This window comes from Amblyomma maculatum, chromosome 6 (genome assembly GCF_055883805.1).
Source record: "Amblyomma maculatum isolate TAMU_Amacu chromosome 6, ASM5588380v1, whole genome shotgun sequence".
Lineage (NCBI taxonomy): Eukaryota > Metazoa > Arthropoda > Arachnida > Ixodida > Ixodidae > Amblyomma > Amblyomma maculatum.
The window spans coordinates 106819609-106841787 of NC_139349.1; the positions used below are offsets into that span (position 1 = coordinate 106819609).

General features: G+C 46.5%; 1 protein-coding gene and 1 long non-coding RNA gene across 2 annotated transcripts; one reads left to right on the forward strand and one right to left on the reverse strand.

Moving 5' to 3' along the window:
* Positions 1-1141: 1141 nt before the first annotated feature.
* On the forward strand, positions 1142-4531 carry LOC146186517 (uncharacterized). Its single transcript, XR_014708126.1, has 2 exons — positions 1142-1586; positions 1682-4531. It is a non-coding gene; the product is annotated as an uncharacterized LOC146186517 (long non-coding RNA).
* A 2455-nt stretch (positions 4532-6986) lies between these two features.
* LOC146186518 (uncharacterized) lies at positions 6987-11730 on the reverse strand. Its single transcript, XM_084608057.1, has 2 exons — positions 8358-11730; positions 6987-7054 (listed from the first exon to the last, which is right to left on the reverse strand). Exons 1-2 carry the CDS (start codon positions 11728-11730, stop codon positions 6987-6989), a joined length of 3441 nt encoding a protein of 1146 aa, XP_084464183.1.
* Positions 11731-22179: the final 10449 nt, after the last annotated feature.

Sequence of the window (22179 nt, forward strand, 5' to 3'; positions counted from 1 at the left end):
TAAGGCAGTAGAGGCTTGGTTTGGCCAAATATGTTACTTTTTCCTGCTGCTGCGGCTTTTTATTTTTTTTTTTATCACGCTAATCAGCGGTTCCAGGCTAGGAAATTCACACTGAAGAAACAGTCTTTCACTCCTTGCCCTACTTCTTTCCCCCCTCTCTGGCTTTTCTTCTTTAGAAGCAAAAGTATATTTAAACCCTTACTAGATAACGAGCTGCCCAGACGAAGACAAGTCCACTTGTTGAAATGTTGGCCCGATTTGCGAAATGCGGCTCCCCATCAAGTACTTTGGCGTTTTGCTTAATATTACATGCATGTCTGCAAAACAATAATTCTTTCAAGTTGAAATTATATGAACGCTATAAGTGTGGTAGAAATCCAACTGGTATTTTTTCTTTCTGCTTAGTTTAATAGACTGCCATCAGTTATTTACGTTTTTAACTATGGCTTTAAACAATGAAATAAAGAGCTTCAAATGAAATGTCGTGGACAGCAGGAAATTTTCCTATCACAGGTGCTTTTGATGAGATAACCTTAGCTCCCTTTTTATTGAACAAAATAGAAGCTGGCATAACTTAAATATACCATGTTCTGTGCATCCAAATGTACTGGGCTTACAGTTCCCTCATTCATGACTACCAGCTGCATTCTTTCTGCGACACCCATGACAGTGCTTTACATTGTATCTGGTTCTGAGATAACCACCAGTGGCAGCCGAACAGGCGCATTCCCAGCGCACACCTGTACACAAGAGGAGCATTGTTAAAGCCTAAATGCACTAATGGGAATGCTGTTGATTTGATTTTTGACAAGTGCAGTGCATATTTATTGAGCTGCATATTCACACGATTTTACCGAGGGACAAGAAGAAAAGACTGCCACACTATGCGCTGTGAACTCTGTGAACAGTACTGAAGGAGCTGAGGAGCTGTTTCTCTTCATGGAGCTGCAGCAGCTGCTTCGAGTGATCGACACAACAGAGGTCATTGTTGCCATATTAGGAGGTTACTAGATATCCAACCTGCATATGTCAATGGACTGGGTATTTTGTGCTGCTTATTAGAGCAGCAATTTTTGGGCATTCCTGCGTCCAAGCCGAAGTGCACTGCTTGTCGATTTGTTTCATCGAAGTGTCTAAAGGTACGTCCGACGTATCCATTCGATTCTTGTAAAGATACGGCGGACGTCGATATACAGGCTCATGGCTATATGCACGTCGAACGCGGCCACATTCCGCTTGCTACGCGTGAATGATCTTATCCTCTATGATATCAGCTAGCCGGACTCTCGATGAGGTGCTACGAAGAGTGCATCCGTTCTAACATAGAATACGGTCTTCACTTAGGGTTGTGTACGGCAAGCATCGCTGTCACGCACATAGCTGCAGGCGATGCTACGTACTGCACCAGCTCCACCAGCTGGCATCGAGATACGCACATTCACGAGCAGCTTTCGCTTCGCACTAAACTATCACCTCGATCTGCCCGTAATGCGAGCGAGCTATTCCTAGCATTCATCGACCTCCGAAGATCTAGCGCTGGCACAACACACACACACCTCGCCGTGCAGAACATTCAGCAGTCCAAAGTATGTATGTGAAATGGCATTATGCTTGTTCCTCACATGCAGACCGAGGAAACAGGATGTTTCTAGCTAAATTCTTCGTTTAAATTCTACCTCAGAGTCGTGGCAGAAGACATGCCGAATCTACTAGAGGCCTGCGCTGCTACTGCGGCGAGCTGCACATCGACTCGTCGAGGCGAAGACCTACTGCACCGCACCGCAAGAGTGCACAACCGGAAAGACGGAAGCGCGAATGATCCGATTTCCATGTGAAGAGCAATGTTCTTTGTGCTTAGCCTGCATCTTTTTCTTGTCGTTGAATTTTGCGTACATGTAGTTTAAACCTCCGCATGCTCGAGGTTAGCGTGACCCGACTGAACGGCCGCGCAGCTTTGAAACGATCGGGATCGATATGCATGCATCGCCGGACTTAGGTACGCGGTAGAAAATGTGCGCTGCACATTTCGTTGCAGAAGCTGACTCTTGCAATTTTGCAGAGTGTGCCATGCAAGTGATCGTTGCTACAACCACGCATCCATGTTCCAACGGCTGGCCTACCCCGAGGCGCATAAATGTTCAACCGTGGACGTATCAATGATCGAAGAGAGGACAGATTTTCACAATATTGGGCGCGAAATCGATAGTTACCAGTGCTCAGTGTTAGAGAAATTCTGCCTTGATCATGCGCAATTCAGTGTTTCAGGTGTGGTCTGTAGCTATAAGTTTGAACAGTTCGCCTGTCAAGTCAGCGGCGCCAGCGATGGACCGGCGGAGCGATTTTCCACGTTACACCGCTGTCTAGCTAGAAAGCCTACCTAGGCGGCGTTTGACATTCAGCTGCTTTTTGTGGGCCCCGTAATTGAAAGCAACGCCTTCAGAAACGCGTTAAATGTTAAAAAATGTATTCCCTTCAACAGTTTCACTCCAGGCTGTCAAAGCAGGCGGACGTTGATAAAACAGTTGAGCACTCCAGTCTTTAGAAATCTGTAGAATCGCCTTCAGTTTGTAGAATTATTGGAATAGGTCACTTTCCGATCGCTGGGACATAGACCCTCATGACAGCGCTGTCACGTGAATAAGGACCACACCAGACCGAAAGCTTGTCTCATATAACATAGCTAACCAAGGTATACCTTACAGCATTGTATTGATTTTTATGGTGCATAAGCAACTAATGCTGCCATGCACCAAGAACAAGGTGTAATGTATTTATTTTGTGTGTAATGACTAAAATGTTCTTTAGGATGTAGCTTGTTTAGGAACATTTTAGGAAACCAAAAATGCAGGAAATTTTCACGTCTCTCCTAGAATCATGCTGGTATGGAAAAGGATCTGTTGCAAAATTGTACAAAATGTTTCCTCTTATTTTCTCGACTCTGGCGCACGTGTAAGATATGGTTTATTGTTAGTTCATCTCCACACTCCTTGCATATTGGTTTGTCCTCTTTCATAAGTATGAAGCTGTGTGTGTGAGTGTGGATATGTGTTTTGTGAAGATGACCTAAAATGGCCTCCATGTTGTGTTTTTGATTACTGCATGATTTCCATTCCTTAATGACAGGTTTGACAAGTATAGTTTGTAGTTTATTTCATTGTTTCAAAAATCCTGCCATTTCACTCTCACTTTTCTTTGTACAAGCTTCTTGGTATCTTCATGCAGCATATTCACCCTCTGTAATTTAGCATTGCGTCAAGGTAACCTAGTTATTTCTTTTCATCACCTTTCAAGACAACTGTCCCGATTTCATAAAGTGTAGGGTTTCTGACGACAGGAACTCCTTGGAAGTCGTAGAAATAAATGAGATCCACAATCATGAGCTATCTAGGGTGTGCATATACATGTCCATCGCTCAGTGGAATGGTGTCAGTACGCTGTTAGAATAGGTCTTGTGGTAACAACAACCATTGTCTGAGGTGGTCCTTTAATGGGCATTGAAATGCTATGTAACTACAGGTACTGATAGAACTCTTGATCATGTTATGTGATGGTGCGATCCTTGCATGCATATTAGGTATACATTTCAGAATCTGCAGTGCACCACTTGACCATTTGCCACCAGTTTGTGTGAAAATGTATTTGTCATGCATGTTAACCAGTATTTAACAGATGACCCCTGTGCACAAGCCAAAAGTGCCACGAGCCAAATGTCACGAGGCCACACGACATGGCAGGAGCTGTTAAGTCGAGCTTGCAAAGTTATATTTGAAATATGTTCTGCGACGTTTCAGCTCCAATTAAGAAAGGTTGAGGCTTACAGAGGTCTATGCCAGGTTGTCTATCACCTAACAGGGCAGCCTACGACCGTATGCTAATGAGTATATCTGAGATAACAGAGACATGAATTAAGGAATTAGTAATTATGTTTGTAGCAAAGGGCATGTAAATTAACGGGAATCCACAGTGGGATCTGCAGACAAGAACCATTAATGCTGGCACACCATACCCTTAAAGGTGGAGATTAGGAGCCTCCCTAATTTTTTTTCTGCTCAACGCTTGTCATTTCCTTCGTTCTTCCAGATGAGGAAGATGTGAAAATGATAGCATCGAAAATTCCAGAGACCATCGTTAACAAGGATGCTGATCCCAACAGCGTAAAAAAGGAATTTCAGAAAAGATGGGTAACTAGTAATGCTGGCAACAGTTGAAGCTAAGTGGAAAGGCATGAAATTGAAATGTAACATATGCAGAGATATGTTGCGAGACGACCAGTCTGTGGTGTGCGACATCTGTCTCCGTTAGTTTCATCAAGTGATTGGCCAAAGCAGATGGGGCTTGTGGTTTTGTGATAAGTGCAGTGTAGTAGCATAGATGCAACCTTGCCCATTAATAATTGGAGTGGAGTAAGTGCATTGTTTTGTTTTTGTAAGATGTTCATGGTTTCCATGCAAACATTATGAGAAATTTTTTCCTAGAGAATGTTTGCTGAAATGTGAATATAATGTGCAATAAAACTAATGTTTTATTGCTATTTACTTTTTCTTGTATACATTAGTTCTGTGAAGAAAACCACAGGCTAGAAGGAAATGTAATGGCATGCATTTTGATACTTGGCCCCGTTGTGCTGGCTCAGTAGTTAGAGTGCTTGGCTGCTGAACCCAAAGATGCAGATTTGGTTCCAGCCACAGCAGAGGCATTTCAATAGAGGCGAAACAATAGTCTGTCATGCACCGTGTGGTGTCAGTGCATGTAAAAGAACCCCAGGTGGTCGAAATTATACCGGAGCCCTCAACTATTGTGTTCCTCATAGCCGTAGTTATTTTGGGATGCTAAACCAGATATATATCACATCATACTCTGAGTAAGGTGCTATTCATGGTCAGTTAATCATACACTAAATGATCAATTTTTTTCTGCATGGTACAGCAGCTGTTGTACAATTTTACTTTAGCCTTCATGAAGAATATCACACTGGCTCCACATGGCTTTCTGTTGACCCTTGATATGCGTCACAATCACACACCCGAGTATGTATTTGTCTAAAGGCACCTATGCATGCAAGGAGGGGACCATTACTTTCCACTTGTCAGAACTGAAATGCATGACCCACATCATTTCTGTAATTCAACTGCTTGCTATTTGAACAGTCCAGCATTGATGCAAGTTTCAAAGAACTGCAATTAGAAAATTAATCTAAGCAGCAAACCATGCCAAGAACTGCTTCAGTTTCATCTTTAGCAACTGTTTGGGAACTAAAATTAGCCAAATGTTGCAAAACATTGATGAGAGGTTACAAAATCTAAAAAAACAATGCAGCCTACCTGTGGCATGTAGGGTTTCACATCCTAAAGTGACATATGTAGCTATGAAGAATACCGTAGTGGAGAGCTCCAGACTAATTTGACTGCCCAGGCTTTGTACTTTGCATTGACATCTTGCAGAAAACAGAAGCATTTGCATTTCACCTGCACCAAAGTGCGACTGCCATCACTGGTATTAAACATCACGACCTTGGGGCAAGTAGCCGAACGTGCCACTAAGATGTCGCAGCGTGTACGTACATGCTATACATGTCAACCTTTCTAGCATTAAAGCTGTCACATGCATGGCAGATATTCATGTTCAGCTTTGGACTGACAAGTTTAAAAGTGTACTATTTGTGTTTTTCTAGCATGAAAAACAAAGGAAATTAAGGAAAAGCGAAAAAAAATGAACATAATATGTTGAAAAAACACTAGTCATTAACACATAAAGCATATTCGTTCCTTTATTAATGATAAAGTGGCCTTCAACAATAGTACAAAGCCTGAAAATTTCGAAAAGTGCTGTGCCAGGCAGCTATTTTACAGAAACCTGAACCATTTCACCTGTAGGAATGCGCATCCCGGCGGTGTGGGCTGGGCACTTATTTTTCGGTCCACTCCAACATGCGAAAACTGCATCATGTGCATTCCCATTTTCCGAGTTTTGAGCTCTGTAGTACAGGCTAACAAATTGTCGATGACTTATTTTCGTCTGATTGTTGCACAGCGCGTGTAAATAAATTACTACTGCACCTAATAAACACTGACATGCACGTGCAACATCGCCGATCATGAACGGACACACTGATGTCCGTCCGGGCATCGGCGCACTCATCACAGCACTCTTCGTAGTCTCACACAGCACTCTAGTAGGACGTAATCCGTAATCACAGCATCTCACGGTAAGCACAAACCACACCTCCAGTTGTACAACAAACACGAATGACGCGATGCTTGGGCTAGAGACACGCCGGCGGTGCCCAGCTTTTTCAGCGCCGCTTGTACTACGTAGAACTTGCAGCACCAAACCTCAATGCGAGCAGAAAGCAATGCGTTACGTGACGCATCTCATCACATATGGAAGTGAGGAAACTTTGAAGAATCAAAACTACATAACGACCGTCGTAGACGTTAATCCACATGATAACGAGGACCAAATGAGCGGGCGTGCGGGCCGCGGGCTGGCCGTCAACACCGCGATTACTGCTTGCCACCCTGCCGCGGTCCAACTCACGTAAACCTATCATCATGCCATCACGTAGTATATCACCCATTCTAGGTACTATTATTGCCACTGTACTATTCTTTGTAATTTCACATTTCACGCATGCAGTATGTATACATACTTCTTGCACCTCGTACGTATGTACACCATGCGTACACCTCACACCAACTTCGATTTGGCTACATATGGCTACCATGTTGTTGCTACAACCACATCTGGGGATCTCGGATCCGTCCGGCTTTCCCGACGGATCCCAAGGCCCATATCGGAGAAAAATGCGTTGGGTCCGTCGGAAGAACCCTACCGATCGGGTCCGTCCGCCGTACCTCTGAAAAATATTTCCCGTATCCGTCCGACCCGTCCGACGGATCCCGAAGAAAAACGCACCGGGTCCGTCGGACGTACCTTTAAGACCACTGATCGGGTCCGTCGGACGTACCTTTAGCCACAGCCTTGTTTCATTGCAAAAGTCGAACTTCCTGCAAGTACTGAATGTCAGTCGTATTAATCGTTGTGGTCGTCGTGTCTGCGTTGAGATAATTTGGTCACAGAATAAAACTCCGGTGAAACTTAACAAACTGATTTAATGGCTACATATGAAAGAAACTGTACACAAATTCAAACTGACGACCGTTTCGTTCGGCGTCTTGCAAGCCACTGTCTTTCGACGACGGTTGGCCGTGTTCCTCTCTCCAGGCCTTCCCTTCTTTCCCTTTTTTTTAGGGGGGCCCCACGCTTGCGTGGGCCCTTGGAGCCTGGCAGTCGCGGCGCTCGTTCGGCGGTGTCGGTAACAGAGGAATCCTCCTCACTCACTCCTCGCGTCCCCGGTGCTGGTCCGCAGCCCCCTCGTAAGCTCGGATTTCAGGGCAGGCGGGCGTCCGAGTCTTGTTAGGCCCATCGCTGTGCCCTCAACGACGCCAGTGGATCGGGACGCTTTGAGGGGCGACGAGCCGTTGGTCGACTGGCCGGCAGTGGCAAGAAGCAGCCGTGCCATTTCCGAAAAGGGCACTGCGGCGCGTAAACATACACACACACACAAGCGCGCACAAACACACACACCCGCGAGTGGCCGCTTGGCCGGCGATCAGGGGAACAAAACAGCCGTCTCCTGACACGTCCTTCTGATCTGGTTTTTGTCCGTTTTTGTCCCCGACACATTCCCCCCCGAAATGACGAAGTCATTTGTTAGTCGGAGAGTTCCAGAGGGTAGAGCAACTGAATTGGACGGCGAAGTCTGGTCCCCCCTGGCAGTCGGACTTCAAAAGCTCTTGTTCGGTTGTCTCTTCCCGTGAATGCCCTTTCAATTATTCCCAGCTTCCACATTTGCCGCGGCTGTAGGGCTTCTTTCAGGAGGACCACGTCTCCAATTTTAACTTGCTTTCCCCGTTGAGCTCCTTTGGAATGGGTCAGCTGTAGCTCCTTTAAGTACTCAGTGCACCAGCGTCTCCAGAACCCTTGCAATGCTTTGTTGCGAGTTGAAATCATTTGTCGCAGGTGGTTACAGGACAGGGCAGAGATTTCCTTTCTATGCAGCTCCGGAAGAGAGGTAAGCCGTCTTCCGGTAAGAAACATAGCGGGACAGAGCGGTTCAGGTTCGTTCGGCTCTGTGTAAACATGAGTAAGTGGTCGGGAGTTCAGCACCGCTTCCACTTCAGCCAGCGTAGTTGACATTTCCTCGAACGTCAAGTAGCTCGTTCCTAGCGTCTTCTTTAAAGCTTGCTTCGTTAGTCCGACAAGACGCTCGTAGAAGCCGCCCCACCATGGTCCGCGTTCCACAATAAATTTCCATTGAACCCGCGAGTTCATAAGGTGATCTTGTACCGGGTCACCTCGCATCACATCCCAGAGGCAGCCCAAATCCCTGTTGACCTTCTTGAACGTGAGGGCATTATCACTGTAGATGGTGCTCGGGAGTCCTCGTCTGGCAGCGAACCGGCGAAACGCGAGCAGAAACGAGCCTGCCGACATGTCGGCAACCAGCTCCAGATGGATGGCTCGAGTCACCGCGCAGGTGAACAGCGCTACATAGCACTTCGTAGGCGAGAGCCCCTTGACGACAAGTGGTCCGGCAAAGTCGACGCCCGTCACCTGAAAGGGTTGGGCTTCTGTTATGCGGTCTGTTGGCAGCGGTGCTGTTACTTCGTTTGCCGGCTGTACGTTGAACCGCTGGCACGTTATGCATTCTTTTACAACTCTTTTCACCAGCTGCCTTGCTCCGATCACGTGATATCTTTCTCTGAGCTGCGTAAGCGTGTGGCGTATCCCTCCGTGCAACACTTTGAGGTGGCAGTAGTGGGCGAGCAGCTTCGCTAGGTGGCTTCCCTTTGGTATGACGACAGGATGTTTGGAGTCATAGCTCAAGTGGCTCCGTTGTAGCCGTCCGTCAATCCTCAGAACTCCGTTTTCGTCCACCACAAGAGAAGCATTTCTGAGCGGAGAGTCGTTGGGCACCGCTTTCTGATTTCGAATGCTGTGCAGTTCCTTTGAAAAGCCTTCTCTCTGCTCATTCCGTATCCAAAATAGTTCGGCCCGATCTAGCTCTTCGGGGGTGAGGGGTCCGGCTTCATCGCTTCGTCGTCTTGCCTTAAAGATGAAACGAAGCACCCAAGCCGTGACTCTAATCAGTCTCGTGAAAGAGCTGTAGCTGCTAACGTTCATTAATGCAGGCGCGGTCACCTGAGATGTCATGGCCGGCAGTGCCTTGGTTGGCTGCCTGCTCTCTAATTCCTTGTCCGTGAAGGTTGCCTGCACCAGTCCATTTGGCCACTCGCTTTCATGTGCGCAGAGCCACTTGGGTCCCGTCCACCATATCTCACTAGTCACAAGGCGGGAAACTGTGACGCCACGCGTCAGGAGATCCGCAGGGTTCTCTTTCCCCGGGCAGTGCCTCCATTCATAGCATCCGGTGCTTTGCTGTATCTCACGGACGCGATTTCGCACAAACTGCTGCCAGCGCTCAGTGTCACCTCGAATCCAATGGAGAGCGATCGCGGAATCGGTCCAAAGAGTAACGCAATCAGGGTGCTTCCCGAGAGTCTTTACTATGTAGCTGCACAATCGAGTTGCAAGCAAACATGCCATCAACTCCAGCCTTGCTAGCGTGAGTTCTTTAAGTGGAGCCACCCTCGATTTGCTCATTACAATCGTTGAAGTTAGGCCGTCTTCCGAAGCAATGGTGAGGTAGGCGACTGCCCCATTGGCCGCGGGACTGGCGTCTGCGAAGATGTGCAGGTGCGTTTTTGTAGCCGGCCCACTGAAGTCCGCTCCGTAGTACCTTGTTACCTGTATCTCGGGAAGATGTTTCAATTCACAATACCAGGTTTTCCAGCCTTCAGCTATGTCGTTTGGTAGGGCATCGTCCCATTCGACGTTCTGGCGCCACAGCTGCTGAAACAGGATCTTAGCCCGTACGATAAAGGGTGACAGCCATCCCAGTGGGTCATAGATCCGTGCGGTAGTTTGCAGCATGGAACGTTTGGTGTCTGTCTCCATTGTTTTGGAGCTTGCGACACATGGCGCAAATGTCAGGCGGTCGGTAATGGGGTCCCAGGTCAGTCCCAGCACTTTCAGCACCCCTGAGAGGAATCCTAGAGACTTATTTTCGCTGCCGTCTTGCCCAAATAGCCGGCGTAGCCTCTCGTTATTCGACGACCACTTGTGCAACTTCATCGAGGCGGAGTGGAAGATCGCGTTGGCTTCGTTGTAGAGCTTCAGAGCCGCCTCTTCGTCATCTGCACCGGTTAGCAGGTCGTCTACATAAAGGCTCTGCTGTAGCTGGCTGGCAGTGCGGGGAAACTCTTCCTCGCAAGCTTTCAAGTGGTGCTGAAGGGTAGCGGAGAGCAGAAACGGGCTTGCGGTGGTTCCAAACGGTACTCGCTTCATGCGCCACGTTTCAATGGGAGGCAACGAAGCACCGGCCTGAGGAGTCTCTCGGAACCAAAAAAATCGCAGAGCGTCTCTGTCTTGCTCTCGCACTCCAATTTGCAGAAAGGCCTGCTCAATGTCCGCCACAAGCGCAACTCGATACTTGCGAAAATTGAGCAAAAGCCCGACGAGGTCTGCCGTTAAGTTGGGTCCTGTTTCAAGGTTGTCATTAAGGATTCTTGTACTTTTAGCGTGGGAAGAAGCGTCAAATACAACTCTCAATTTTCTGGAATCACGGAGCACTGCTTGATGAGGCATGTGGTAAACGCAGTGGTTGCGGTCGGCCTTTTCTTCTACCCGTTCTGCCATGTCTAGAATGCCGTACTGCCTGATCACCGCGTCGTATTCTTCGAGAAGGTCAGGAGCTCTTTTGAGTCGGTTCGCCAATTGATTGAGGCGCTTCAGAGCAATTTCTCGGTTATCCTCGAGCGAAATCTCGGATTTCCAAGGCAATGCAACCTCATAGCGGTTACCGACTCGCTTGATGTTGTCCTCAAAGAACTCTAAAGCTTGACAGATTTCGTCGTTCTCCTCGACCTCCTTTACTCCAATCGATTCCAAATCCCAGAATTTGGTCAGAATATCTGTCGTCTGCCTCTCGATTACAGATGTTCGTAGTGTCACGGTTTGGAAGCAGTGGGTCTGCTCGGCATCGTCCTCAATGGGCCCTTGAACAGTCCAGCCCGCTGATGTTCCCACTGCTCTCAGTCGGTTTTCTAATTTGACCGATCTACCTGTGGTAAGGTCCCATATGTGGTCAGATCCGATAAGCAGATCAACACATTCTGTCCCGTTGTTTGAGAATTCGGCCGGTTCGTAACCAAGGGACTTTAGTCGTTTCATTATTCTCTCTGGTGGTGAGGGAATAGGTTGATCGCAGATGGTATCTGTTTCCAGTACTTCGAGTTCCCGATCGTCTCCGCGGTTAGTCTTTAGTGTAACCTTTACTCTTCGGAACTCGCGTTCGGCTTGGTGGCCTCCGAACACCCCGACGGTCAACCTCTCATGCCCGAGAAGCGTACATCCCAGTTTCCGCGAGGTGTCAGCTGTGATGTAGGAGCGCTGACTTCCCCCGTCGAACAGAACTCGTACCTGAGCCTTACCAGCCTCTCCACTACATAATGCAGTTGCGGTCTGCAGCAAAACGGTTTTTCTGGAAGTAGAGCCGTTTCCCGTCGTAGTAGTTTCGAGGCTTACTTGCGCGTTCGTTACGGTGCGGTTCGGCTCAGGTGGCCTGTTTCCGGTGTACGAAGGGTCGCACATCGTGCTGGCATGCATCTTGCGACATTTGTTGCACTGCAAGCTTACGCGGCATGCTCGTGACTGGTGTCCAGCTTTAGTGCACTTGAAGCATCGGCCGGACGACCGCAGAAGTTGTTTCTTCTCTTCCAAAGATTTTGCGGCGTCACAGCTCTGCGTTTCGTGCTCGTTGGAACCGCAGAAAAAGCAGGTCAATGGGGTAGCGTTTTGATGTAGCATCGCAGCCGATCGGACATGCCTGTCATGCGTTTTCCCATGCAGCCTCAAATTGCCTTTAAGTTCTTCTCTAGGTTGCTGCTTGAGGTCCATGCATTGTAATGCATTTAAATTCTCCCGACTTTCGACTTCTACTCTCAGTGAAAACTGAGAGTAGAAGTCGGTGAAACTTAAAAAACTCCGGTGAAACTTAACAAACTGATTTAATGGCTACATATGAAAGAAACTGTACACAAATTCAAACTGACGACCGTTTCGTTCGGCGTCTTGCAAGCCACTGTCTTTCGACGACGGTTGGCCGTGTTCCTCTCTCCAGGCCTTCCCTTCTTTCCCTTTTTTTTAGGGGGGCCCCACGCTTGCGTGGGCCCTTGGAGCCTGGCAGTCGCGGCGCTCGTTCGGCGGTGTCGGTAACAGAGGAATCCTCCTCACTCACTCCTCGCGTCCCCGGTGCTGGTCCGCAGCCCCCTCGTAAGCTCGGATTTCAGGGCAGGCGGGCGTCCGAGTCTTGTTAGGCCCATCGCTGTGTCCTCAACGACGCCAGTGGATCGGGACGCTTTGAGGGGCGACGAGCCGTTGGTCGACTGGCCGGCAGTGGCAAGAAGCAGCCGTGCCATTTCCGAAAAGGGCACTGCGGCGCGTAAACATACACACACACACAAGCGCGCACAAACACACACACCCGCGAGTGGCCGCTTGGCCGGCGATCAGGGGAACAAAACAGCCGTCTCCTGACACGTCCTTAGCCCTGTATACATGGACTCGACAGAGTCGGGTCGAGTAAGCCTGTCGAGTAAAAAACCAGTTGTCGGGTTCATGTATACCCAGTCGGGTCGAGTAAAATAGCCGCGGAGCGGGTCGCGTTAACTCGCTTGCAGGGGGTAGGTTAACTCGCTTGACCCGCTTGTCTAAAAACATGTAGACGCTGTCGAGTCAGCGAGTCGAGTTATGGCGAACTCTGGGATTAAAAAGCAACCGGAGCGGCGATGAGCGTCAGCGAAGTTGAATGCTTTTTAGCCCTCATCAACGATAAAAAAGAATAATCGAAGCTCTCAATAGTAAAAGGCAACGGAATCAAATACGAGTAAGAAACTTGCACAATAACTACAAATCTCGACGCTACGCGCCGCTGCGATACTTACTCGCTAGAAAGCGAGTTCGTGTAGACACCAATCGGGTCGAGTAATTGTGACTTCACTTACTCGACGCTTACTCGACCCGGTGCTGTCGAGTCCATGTATACAGGGCTCTTCTGATCTGGTTTTTGTCCGTTTTTGTCCCCGACACTGAATAAAAGACTTTCAGTTTCATTTTGTGTGAAGCTGGGACATTTTTTCATCACATGCTCATTTGAATTTCAGAAAATATTTGATGCGGGGCATTGAAAATATCATAGTGGCATGCAACTTCAGCCTGGTAGCTTCATGTGGTGGTTTGACGTGACAGATGGTTGTCTGATATACTATTGAACTTAATTGCAAATGTGCACGCAGGAAAAGTATTAAAGAATGCATAGTGGACAATGCGATGCCTAATAAAGGAATGTAATATATTGCCGCAAGCTATAGGAAGTATAACCTACATATTGCGACAATATGGAAGGAATACACGGGCAATTTTTTTGCGAAGGGTGTTAGAGTGTATGGCTGTTGCTAACAACCTGCAATGCGTTATAAACCTGATAAAACACCCCAGTACATTAGCCCCCATAGAAGAGTGTTATGACAACCGAAGCACTCTTTGAGGGGGTACTGGCACTCGAAGCCACTTTTTTTTTTGAGGGTGTATGGGTGTTAGCTATAGATATGCGAAAACACCTAATAGGGTGATTTTGTATTTACAGTGCACTGTGCGCTCCCAACTATAGTTTTAAACTCCAGCAGTCTTGAACCATCTGCCCCTTTTTGAACAAGCGTTTAGGGGTAGCTCGGCTGGAAACGCTGATTGGTCCAAAATTTGTGACGTCATATATGACATCACAAATAACGTCATGGGTCACGTGATATTTTATGATGTCATGTCCGGATGTAGGGCGCACGTGTTTTCCCTAGACTGTCCCTTGATTCCCCATGCTTTTCAGAGGCGCGACCCGGCGGCATGGCCGGCGGTGTCGGCGGCGCGCCGCAAGCAAACGGCAGCTGCCCAGCCGATGGCCGTCGGCGGAGAGGCACGAGGCCTAGCTTGCATGCAGTGCGGACACCGTGGAAACGGCAGCGACGTCAAATAACATATGCACGCTTCGAGCCGCGAAGAGGTTTCCGAACCAGCTTGTCACACCACACGAATTGCCGGGGGAAATCACAGTTTAATTGCTTTTCCTTTATCTAGATCTGTGTGAGACCTTTCGGCGACAAAAACAATCGAGGTTCGCCAACGCAGTCTGACCGGTTCGTAGGCCGGCCGGGCGAATTTTCCAGTGACAACTGCACACGTACCATGTTTGCGGTGATTCCGCTCTTCTGCACATTTCGTATATTTGCAAAACGTTTCCTTGCAAAATAGCTTTCTAGGTGCGACGTCATTCAGGCGCGCAGGCTGTCGGCAATTGTCGTCCGTCCCGTTGCCATGCGTCCCGATATAATTCGGTCTTTTTCTAAGCGAAATAGTTCATTATGAATTGTTTTAACCAGAAATGCGCTCGGTGACCGCTCATATTGGCTAAAAAGGGCCTAATTTCCTCACTCCAAACTAATGCGCCGGCGAATGCATATGATGCCGGCCGGCAACACCGCGGCGCCGGCGCTATTATAAGCACATCCTAGCTGCAATAGCTAGCTAGTCGATGACTGTAGGGGGCAAAAAAAAAAAAAAGCTTTGAGGTCAAAGGGAATAGAGATACGTACTAGGTCATTCGACTCTACAAATTTTTTAGGTCAGCATTGTGATGCTGGGAGTGATATGTTGATTAGGAAAAAAAAAACTAAATAAGCTGTAGTATTAAAGGATGACCTCTTACTGTTTTGGTTACCCTGTTGCCAAAAACAATTAGGTGCCTAATGAATATTCTATTCTCATTTGGGCTATGATTATTATAAAACTATGTAAGTCATTTCACATTGATCAGGGCTTGTTTTAGATTAAGTTTAATAAATCAAATCCCCATCTTGCACTTGGAGCATAATGCCTTCATACCTCAAATAAAGTTGATGGAGCATATCATAAAGTCGCGATTAATACAATCGGATTTCAGAACATTCTGCCTCAGGATTTCAGGCTAACAAGAAGAAATGTTGTACATTGTTACTAAAGAGGTCATGTTATATATGGGTAACTATAGGAGCAACATAAGATGTGTACTTTTTAAGTAGTACAGAACTGTGCGTAGCCTTTAGAAAACATGAAAATATTGCAGCGTATATCACATGAAGAGTAATGGCATTGTATGTTTTGTAAGTGTCAGCATATGTTTGCTGTCAAATTGAGATCCATGTGATGCATGCATCTTTTAATGACTTAGTGCTTGTTCTAATGCAACGCATGGACCATTTCAGCTTGCCATGCCTTCGCATGTGTAATATGTAATAAACAGCGTCTTACGTCTTCTGCATTTCTTTCACAGCAACAAGCTTTGCATCCGTCATATGTGTGAATTGTGATTTTTAACTGGAGCTGTAGCCTGAAACAGACTGCTGACTGCCATCACAAATTTGTTTGTTATATATTCACACACTGCATTTATTTTTGTTCATAAAAACATTGAAATGCTTTAATAACTTTCATTGCCTTGAGTAAATGTTTGTCATTCGCTACATTGATTGCTTGCAGTCCAGAAATTATTTACATTTTTATTTGGCTATACCTTACACTTACAAACACATATAAAGTTATATATGTGCTGCACTATTTTTACTTCCATTTAGTATCTCTTTCACACAACCTCAGAGTTTAAAGACAATTATTTATCAAACAGCACTTGTGAATATATCTAAGTGGACACTTTTTTAATTGCACAATGATGGCATAATGCAATGAGGAATAAGTTAAAGTGGTCCACCACTTCAGTTTGCAAAAGACTTATGAAAGAGAAAGGTAGCATGCACTATAGCCAATTTTTAACAAAATTTTCTGGCCATATGCCACCTTTTATGCAACTAATATGTGAACAGCAAAAAAACAAAAAAAAACAAAAAACAAATAAATAAATAAAAAAAAAGCTTTCTTATACATTACTAAGGTGCAAAGATGAGTAAAACGAGTATTTACTGAATTTCTGGCTGTCCAGACATTGTGGGATTGCTTTTCAGGATATAAAAAGGCATTTTTTTAGCATAAAGGAGGGGTTAGAAACCTTGCTGTCCCTATAGGGGTGTGAGGACTGCACCGGGAGCAGTGCTCAGGAAAGTGCGGCTGGGAATGGGGGGGGGGGGGGGGGGCGGGGGGGGAGAGAGGGTGGTAATGCAAAGAGAAATGAGTAGGCACGGATGCTTTTTTAGGAAGTGCAGTTAGAGAAATATATGCGAGGCAATTCACATGCTGCAACACTGTATGCCTTAAGTTCTTTTCCTCAAGAGAATGCTTTCTCTCTTTTGTTGCTGTAGGAGAAGGTTATTGTTAAAATGAGAGATACAAGTCAGTCCCTCATGAAATCAAACCTGACGACCCCCACTATCTCTCCGCTGCTGAAGACCACTTTGAGAGTAAATGTATTCTGTTAGCAAGGCATCACTGCTCATTGGTACCTTTTTTATTTGCATGGAGGCTACAGTAGTCTGTGCCATTGCTTTTCTGTGTTGCTTGCACCTATAGCATGCAGTACCTGAAGTAGTAAATGCTGCACAATTTCATTTGCAGACAAAGCACCTATATCTTGACAAAGTGGTGGCAAAGATGGATGATTTAAAGCTCTTTCTCAAAGATGATGTGTGGCCACAGTGTGCAAGGCTATTGAGAAGAAATTCATAAAACCAAATGAGCTCAGAATATCAGTAGACAGGCCCCAGAAGTTCAAAAAGAGTATGGTAGGGGAATGTGTCTGAGGTTCGGAGTTTTCATTGCAGTAAGAAAATAAAAGGGGCGATGCTTGACTGCACTGGTAGATTTTATGCCGAGCTCTGCATTAAATCAAAAGCGATTTTAGAAGCCGCAGGACATATCTGGACCATCCTCTTGAAGTGAAGAGATTTCTTTATTCTACTGAGGGACCTCTCAAGCCTTAAAGTATGTATTCCGAAGCTTACATCCTTCTACGACAAGCTGTCTGATAGAACACATTTCATCAAAATGCCTTGGCTGAGGAGACACCTCAAATTAAAGTGGCAAGCATTGGACTCGAAGAGGCCTACAGTTGGGCAGCATTGAAGTTCCCCAGATTGAGATTTTCTAGAGCCTCTCCCCAGCCTGCAACTATTCCTAATATATGAGTGTCTGTTGTATCCTGTGAGAGGAGGAGGTTGTGTCCTGTGAGGAAGAGGACCTATGATGGGTCAGTGCACGCTTTCAGATCTTGCATTATCATCTCTCGTAGGTGAGCTGGCAAAAAACATTGATTTTGACAAACCGAGTAGCAGCTTTGAAGCCTTAAAGACCGGAAAATGAAAATGTTGGCATGTAGGTTTTTTTTTTTTTTTGCTTTATGCTCTTTAGATCAATACCAGCTTTCAAAACAAGATTTATAATATCTGAAATTAGTTGCTCAAAGCAAGATGACTTCAGTGTTTCCCACTTTTTGTACACAAGCGATTTCTATAATTGATCGAGGGGTATGCTTATTTCATTTGTGCGGCAGGCTTAATTATGCACTTGTCCCTCTGCAAAATTTGTCTTTTACAGCGTAGTTGTTGAAGGCCTCATTTATGACTGCTTGTTTGTTTTTGTAACTTCAGCTCTCTTCTGTGTGTTCGAGTTGTCCTTTCACTATTAGCATGCTTACTTCTCAAATGGCATTTCTACGCCCATATTTGCATGTGAACGCTCAGTCTAACATTCTAGCTGGTTCGTATTTACTTTATTCTTTGTCACTGTGGCCGATGTAATTGCAGTTGTCTTGTGCATGTTCAAAGCTTTCAACAGTCCTCATGAAGAGTTTGTGGAAACTGTGGAAACATAAAAAATATGAACTGCAATACAGCACATTGGCCAGTTCTCAAGGCTTTTGCTGGCACTGCGCTATGCCTGATGTAAACGAAATTGTTCACAATGGCACCGTGTTATAATCACCGTGTCATAACCGTGTTATGGCACCGAGTGGTCGCATCTGCCACTTTGCAACTTTTTAGTTACTGTGCATGTTACCAAGTATTTCTACATGCTCAAAGTTTGCAATTCTTGTGGTTTTTATATGCCCTTTTATTTGAGTGGTCCCAATCTAGAAATTCATGTCAAAAACCTCTACTTAGTTCTTTACAAATGCACCTTTCTTAAGAAAAGAAAAAATATGACATATGCCCCTCGTAATATAGCTTATTATCAGTTGTAGGGTATGCTTGTTACGTTGAAGTCTTAAGAAATGAAGGAAAAAAAATGCCAGTAATAAACACACTATTATCAGCATACATGATGAGCTGAACACTGTTGTCAATATGAATTATGTCATTTATGTACAAATTCAGCAAAATTGTGTCTAATACTCTTCTTTGAGGTACTAAACAAAATATTTAAAGGATGATTTGTTTTTGTTACTGTTCATCTGATTCCTTGAATGGGACTTGATTCAATTATTTCCAATACCTTTGCGAGTGCTGGTAATTCAAAAAAATATCTCTACGAACGTGTGCTCTATGCTCTAGCTGATTTCATAGAGTTCCCTGATAGAATATTGAGCTGTTATATTAGCATCGCATGGCATGTTAATTGGATGTGAATCATGTTTGATGTTCACAAATGCATGCCATTTCCATAATTTCGACTCCCTTAATTGTACGAAATGTTGGCACAGAGCTGAACTGCTGCCATTGAATTGAACTCCAAATTGTTGACTGGGGGCCAATATCCAAGTTGGAAATGGTCATTTCTGATTTTGATTTGGCCTCAACTGTTTTGTTAAACTTGGAACAAAGCCATACTGCCGCGGTGCAATCCATCGCTACGTACGTGGTTCGGCCAGAACAGCTCTTTAGACACAGTGACAGACACAGAGACCAATGACAATTTTTATTTAAGAAACAGCCAACAAAAGTGAACTGAAAACATGGCAACCGCTCACCCTGTACGTGGTTACTATACAAAGGCACACTGCACTTGAACCTTGTCTACGACGCCTAGCGCGTCGGATGCTTTCGTAAAGAAAAAAAAAAAAAACACGGCGTTGTACATGCCATCGAATCCAGGTGCGTACACTTCTGCCTTTTCCCGTGCTCTCGGGTTAAGCGATCCTTGGATGGCGACTATAACCTTCGAAATGTGATGCATTTATAAAAAAAATACACAGCGGCACAAAGCCGCGCTGTATATTGTAGCTTATCGCGAGGCCTATAGTTTGTCGTCACCGCAGCACTGGAAAGAACGACGCTGGCCACGTTCTAGCTGCAGCAGCTGTGGAATGCACGTAAGTGGGAATTAAGCAGTACAGTACTTTATGCAGCAATATTCAAGACGATTATGCAGTTATATAAAATGTTGATACTCCCATTAACATCGCTGAACAAAGCCGCACCACACTGAGAATACTGTAGCTATTAACCCTGTTAGCGTCCGTCGCGGCAGCAGAACGACGCTTGCCACGTGTTCTGTAGCTGCTGCACGAAGACTCGGAAGAATGCGTGAGGGAAGCAGGTAATAAGCACTGTAGCACTTTATTAAATCAAATTTGACACGATTATGCATGCGTGTATTTACGTATAACCTGGAAAAGAGGCCTAGCGCGCAAGTTATTTTGGTGGCCGCGGCGATTGATACGAAGCCACGTGCAACATAGAGAGGGAAGATGAGTACGGGATGTGCGTCTGAGGTGTGCCAGGAAACATTGGGGCGGCCCTGAAAAGAGCCGTTTGGATGCGCAGCGACGTGACGGCATGGCGAACACAACGCCCTGCACTCGTCCGTGGCCTTTGCCGTGCACCGTCAACAGTGGTGCACTATGTCGTACACAGCGCCTGGTTATGCTGCCCTGGATGTTGTAGCGATGCTTCCACTGTAGACATTTACGAGGGTTGCGGCGATGATCTTGGAGAGCTGATCGATGCCGCGATCCCTGACATGAGCTGCTGCGTACAGAGAAAATCCTCGGCCTCTTCGCAGCATACAGGAAACGGTGCTGTAAAAGAGTAGAAAAAAGTTGCATCATGAACATAGCGATATGAATGCGCAACATATTACAAAACCTTCGACAAAGAAATTGCGTTCTTGCATCTCAATCAGGGTTGAGAATGCGCACGGCAGACGTGCGCCTCAGCATCAGAGGTGGGCAACCTCATGAGGTTTTGACCTCATGAGGTCGACCTCAACCTCAAAATGACCTCAACCTCACGGAGTGAGGTGAGGTTGAGGTGAGGTCGGTGACAGCTCAAAATTTTTTGAGTGAGGTCACGAAATTGGACCTCAACCTCACGCGTGAGTTTGAGGTTGAGTGAGGTCGTCATTGTGTGAGGTCGAAATTGTGAGGTCCAGGCTTTTTGCTGTTGCCGCGGCTTTCTTCGAAGAGCGCCCGTTTTGACGCGGAGCTCGAGCGTACTGCCGCGGCGTGCCCGCCGACTCTCGGTGTTTGGTTACCCCCCAGTCGGACGACCGGATGCGGCAGCCCCTGCCCAGCTTTCGGCATTCCACCGTAATGTCCGCAGCCCGAGACCGCTTCCCTTTGGTCTACTTGGAAGGAGATATTCTTTTTTTTTTACTTCACGAACTCCTCATGCCCCCCGCCAGCCACCCCCGTTTCCTCTGACTTGCCGCAGGCTCAAACACCCAGGAGCGCGCAAAGCACATAACTCACGTTGACCTGCGATGCTTTTGTCGGAAGCCGCAAAGAAAGCAGCAAACTAAAAAGCGAAGCAAATTGTCTTTGCGCAGACGGCGCGGAGCAGAACTGTGTCTTGTGCATGCCCGTTTCCAGGCGCTAAAGTCACGGCTGCTGCCTTACATTCGATAAAGGACCCCGCTGTACATTGCACGGAAACTTAACAGAAAATGGTGCAGCGAAATTGTTAGGGGCGTGATACTGACAGATAAAAAAAAAACACGAACAAACCAGAAAAACCGGCACAATACCATCTGGGCATTTTATTGAAGCCCTCCCTTTCGAATTGTACGTCATCGTTCTATATTTCGGTCCTGTAAATTTATATTCTTGTATTTTTCAGAACAACCTCTCTTTGGTCTTGTGCTGCTTGTTTCTTATACAGATTCACAGGTGGCCCCGAACAACTGCAATGGGATGACGGTGCTAGTGTAGCGGTAAAACATGCAACAGGATGAAATGGACGGCACAGCTTATAAGACGCAACTGGTATACAGGAAAACGCCTGCGCATGTTAACTATTTGCCGAGATAGAAAAGACAAAAAAAAATATATGCATATATGGGGCTTATATGCAGTCAAGCGCAATGAAAAAAAAAAATGATTTCGCTCCGCTAAGGCCCTTTATTTCTCTCTCAAATTCTATTGAAATCAAGCAATGCAGGAGGAAGGAGCTGGAGAGTAAGTGTAAGGTATCGCTAGGCACCCCCGGATTAGCGGCTATGTACTCAGTACCTCGTGGTAGGTTTGCTTGTAGCATGAATTTGTGCTAGCTGCATGCAGACGAGTAGGCGCCGCGGATCACCGGATAAAGCAGGGAATGCCATTAGAGTGACGAGTGTCACCGGGCGGCTGACAGGCGATCGAGCCCCAAGAGGGGAAAGTTAAGCTGCTTTGTGCATACCTGCAGTATGCTTTTCATATGAGCAGACACGACACCGCCGTCGCGGTTGAAACGTCCGTTCATAGACACGCCGCGTCCAGACAGAAAGGTGACGTTCGGCGCCGGGGGAAGAGTGATGGGGAACGTTGAACAAAGGGGAAGACGTCCGCGGGAGGACCGGTTAACCGGGCGTCTTTTCGGCGCGCCGCCGCTAAGCCGGAGGTCACGAACTTTACAAGTTCTAGGAAGAGCGGGGGCGAGAGACGGCGGCGGTCCGCTAAAGACCCTGCTCATTTGCTTTGATGATCTTGACGCGAGAACGCGGCAAGGTGTGCAGTGGAATGTGGACAGCATGTGACATTTTGTGTTTCGTGTTTTTCTTTCTTTCGTTGTGGAGAAAGGGTTTCACTCACACTGCTGAAGTTGCACGTGGCCACGAACCAATCATGTTGAAGTTCGTGGCGATTGGACGCAACTGAAATGT